We start from the raw sequence: 2,790 nt of genomic DNA on the forward strand, positions 1-2,790 counted from the left end.
TGCCAGCCTTCAGGGTCTGTGGAGTGGAGGCGAACTTCAGGAGCTGGGGCCTCTGGCCACAGCCCTTGTGCCAGCTGTCCTCAGGACTGCCAGGGAGGGGATGAACATCTGACCTTAAGGCTCCCTTTTGCTCAAGAAGCTGCGTGTGCTGGGCTTTTCCTCCCCACCCCACTTAAGTGCCGCGTATGGAAGCTCAGAAGAATGTGTCCCGTCTAGACCTCACTTTATTGACAGATTTAAAACTGGGTCGATGGCTGGGGTTCCCAGGTCCCCTCCATCGTGGCCACAGCTAGGTGCCAACCTTAGATCTTGAAGGCTAAAGTGAGGCCGTCGCCCAGGGGCAGGAGGCTGATGTGGACCCTGGCATCCCGTAGGATGCGCTCATTCAGGTTTCGCACGAACTGGGCCTGCGGGTCCCGAGGCTGAGGCTGCAACACCTCTCCTCCCCAGAGGACCTGCGGAAGGGCGGGGCATCATGGTGGAACGGGCCTCTGAGGGAGGTGCCTGAGCAGGAGGCGGGGCGAGGGCTGCAGCCGGGGAAAGCCTGGGGACTCGGCTGCAATATCTTAAAGAGCTTACTTGAGTACTGGGTGGGGCGTTTGGGGGCGTGGCATAGGGAGGGGCCAAGGGCGACAGACACACTCAGCCCGAGAGGATTCTTCCCCTAATCCATCCCTTACACTGAGGACAGCGAGGACGCCTCCGGGTCTCAGCAGCTGCAAGCACCGCTCGTAGTAGGCGGTGCAGTTGTCTTTGTCGGCGTCCATCACTGCCACGTCGAAGGTGCCGGCCTCGCCCGCAGCCAGGAGCTCGTCTTGCGGGGAAGGGAGGGGCAGATGCGGCTGAGTCCGAAAGCCCCGATGACCGGAAGCCCCTGCCCAAGCCAGTCCAGGTGTTGTGGCCTCTCAGGGACTCTGGCCTCGAGGGCGCCAGCCCTGCTACCCTGCGTGTGGCTGTATACCGTGAGGCTGGGCGGTGGGGGGCTGTAATTGCCCCAAACCTGTCCGGAGGACCTGGTTACTAGCTCGCACCTGGTGGCCCCATTTGGGAAATGGCGCGTGGGCCCTTTCCACTCCTGTGCTCACCCAGGGTCTCCAGGGCGGGCTTCAATCGAAGATCGATCTTGTGCTCCTCCTCAGCCTGCGAAAGGAGTGGGGTCAGAGACAGCACGTCCCATATGGAGCTGAGAGTGGAGTGGTCGGCCTCCAGGGACCTGACGTGGGACGCTCACCTGCCTCCACAGGGGCCGCCCCAGCTCTGGGGGCCCCGGGTTCACCTCGCAGGTCACCACGCGCCCGGCCGGGGGCAGCGCCAAAGCCAATGCTAGGGCTGAGTAGCCTGTGAAAGTGCCTAGGGACAGGAACACGGACAGGATCAGACCACAGTGGGGAGATGGCTGGTGAATTCGGTCCCCAGTAATCGCGGTCGCGCGCCCTACCCAAGTCCAGCGCCTTCTTGGCCTTAATGAGCCGCGCCAGGTTGGCCAAAAGCTGGGCCTGCTCACAGGTCATCATGGAATTCCCCTCCGGCTGCTCCAGAGTCAGCTGAGTGATGGGGAGAGGGGGGGCGTGGAGAGGGTCGCACCAGACCTGTCGGTCACCCAGCCCAGCCCCACTCACAGTTCAGGACCCTCCGGGTGAGGCTGTGGGTGTGGCCTGGGGGAACGCCCACCGCACCCGGGCTCGAGAGCATGGAAACCCAGAATAGGTCACCGCCCAGCCCAGGGTCACACAGCCACGTGGGATCCGCAGGGCACGAGGTGGGCGCCTGTTCCCGCCCCGCGCCCTGCTGACCAGCCGCAGGCTCCGCAGCGCCGGATGCTCACGCATGGAGCGGCTCAGCAGATACTGCCACAGGGGGCTGTCCTCAGCGGGCAGCAGGCGCTTCTCTCGCCGGGATCGCCATGGAGGGCACCGTCTCCCTGCCGGGGAAAGGGGTGCTGGATCAGGGCTTGAAACTCCAGGGCGCCACGGGTGAGCCTCGGCCGCAGCCAGTGTGGATTCACGGGCTCTGCTCCCGCGCCCGTTCCGCCTGCGGGGGCTCTGCGGAGGCTGCGGCAGGCTCAGCCCTACTCACCCAGGAAGAGGCCAGTAGCGAAGGCAGCGCCCAGAGCGGCCGAGCCCAGGGCCAGCGCGGCGGGCACAGAAATCCGGGGCATGGGCTGGGTCATGGCGCGGGCAGGAGGCTGCGGCGGCAAGGTCACTTGTGCTGGGGCACCCGGGAACGCACTGGGACCTTCCGGCCCTCCCTGTTTCGCCTTGTCGGGGTACTGCCCGCGTAGCTGCGGCCTCGACCGCCATCTGGCGGCCGCACGTCTCTACTGCAAGCTCTGCCCGAGCGAGCCGGGCGCCATCCGGTGGCCTCGCTTGGAACTTCGCCTGGCGGAGAGCAAGACCTGCATCTAGGGTCTGCAGACCTGGGCTAGGGAGGAAAAATTTGATATGCTTCTTCCTCATCTCTACTATTTCCGCTGAAGTCCCCTGGGGCATGTGTGGGAGGGTAGGTGGGCCGTCGGCGTAACAGGATAGTAATGAGTACATAGCGATAGAAATTAAAGGAGTTCCTGAGAAGAACTGAGAATCAAAGGAGGCCTTTGGGGGAAGTGACCAAAGGTGTCAGGTTGAAGGAGTGAACAACCTGGTTTGCGGAGGTACGACCAGAGGTTGGCTGGGGCAGATCAGGTTGATGGGGGCACTGAGACAATGTCCTTAGTTAGAATCTTGGGTACCAAATAGACGTGGGTGTGCGATCTTGGGCCCATAAGTCTCTCTGAGCTTCAATTTCCTTTGT

The 2,790-nt window shown here is 63.3% G+C and overlaps 1 protein-coding gene across 7 annotated transcripts; it reads right to left on the reverse strand.

Annotated features, from left to right (window-relative positions):
• Positions 1-206: 206 nt before the first annotated feature.
• Positions 207-2,401, reverse strand: COMTD1 (catechol-O-methyltransferase domain containing 1). Of its 7 annotated transcripts, none has more exons than XM_039872168.1 (7): positions 2,077-2,401; positions 1,794-1,921; positions 1,439-1,544; positions 1,232-1,350; positions 1,032-1,140; positions 580-874; positions 207-455 (listed from the first exon to the last, which is right to left on the reverse strand). In XM_039872168.1, exons 1-7 carry the CDS (start codon positions 2,168-2,170, stop codon positions 386-388), a joined length of 921 nt encoding a protein of 306 aa, XP_039728102.1. In that variant the 5' UTR covers positions 2,171-2,401; the 3' UTR covers positions 207-385. The 7 variants fall into 7 exon arrangements, with proteins under 7 accessions (XP_039728102.1, XP_039728104.1, XP_039728105.1 ...); XM_039872170.1 differs by having other exon boundaries at positions 1,086-1,140; positions 2,077-2,399; XM_039872171.1 differs by having other exon boundaries at positions 580-814; positions 2,077-2,397.
• Between the last annotated feature and the right edge of the window lie 389 nt (positions 2,402-2,790).

This window comes from Pteropus medius, unplaced genomic scaffold (genome assembly GCF_902729225.1).
Source record: "Pteropus medius unplaced genomic scaffold, Ma_sr-lr_union100, whole genome shotgun sequence".
Classification (NCBI taxonomy): domain Eukaryota; kingdom Metazoa; phylum Chordata; class Mammalia; order Chiroptera; family Pteropodidae; genus Pteropus; species Pteropus medius.

Coding starts and splice junctions, on each gene's coding strand:
- COMTD1 (XM_039872168.1), bottom strand. CDS start 2,170: ATGACCCAGCCCATGCCCCGGATTTCTGTGCCCGCCGCGCTGGCCCTG. Junction 1,922..2,076: donor CGCTACTGGCCTCTTCCTGG/GTGAGTAGGGCT, acceptor TTTCCCCGGCAG/GGAGACGGTGCCCTCCATGG. Junction 875..1,031: donor TTCCCAAATGGGGCCACCAG/GTGCGAGCTAGT, acceptor TGGCTTGGGCAG/GGGCTTCCGGTCATCGGGGC.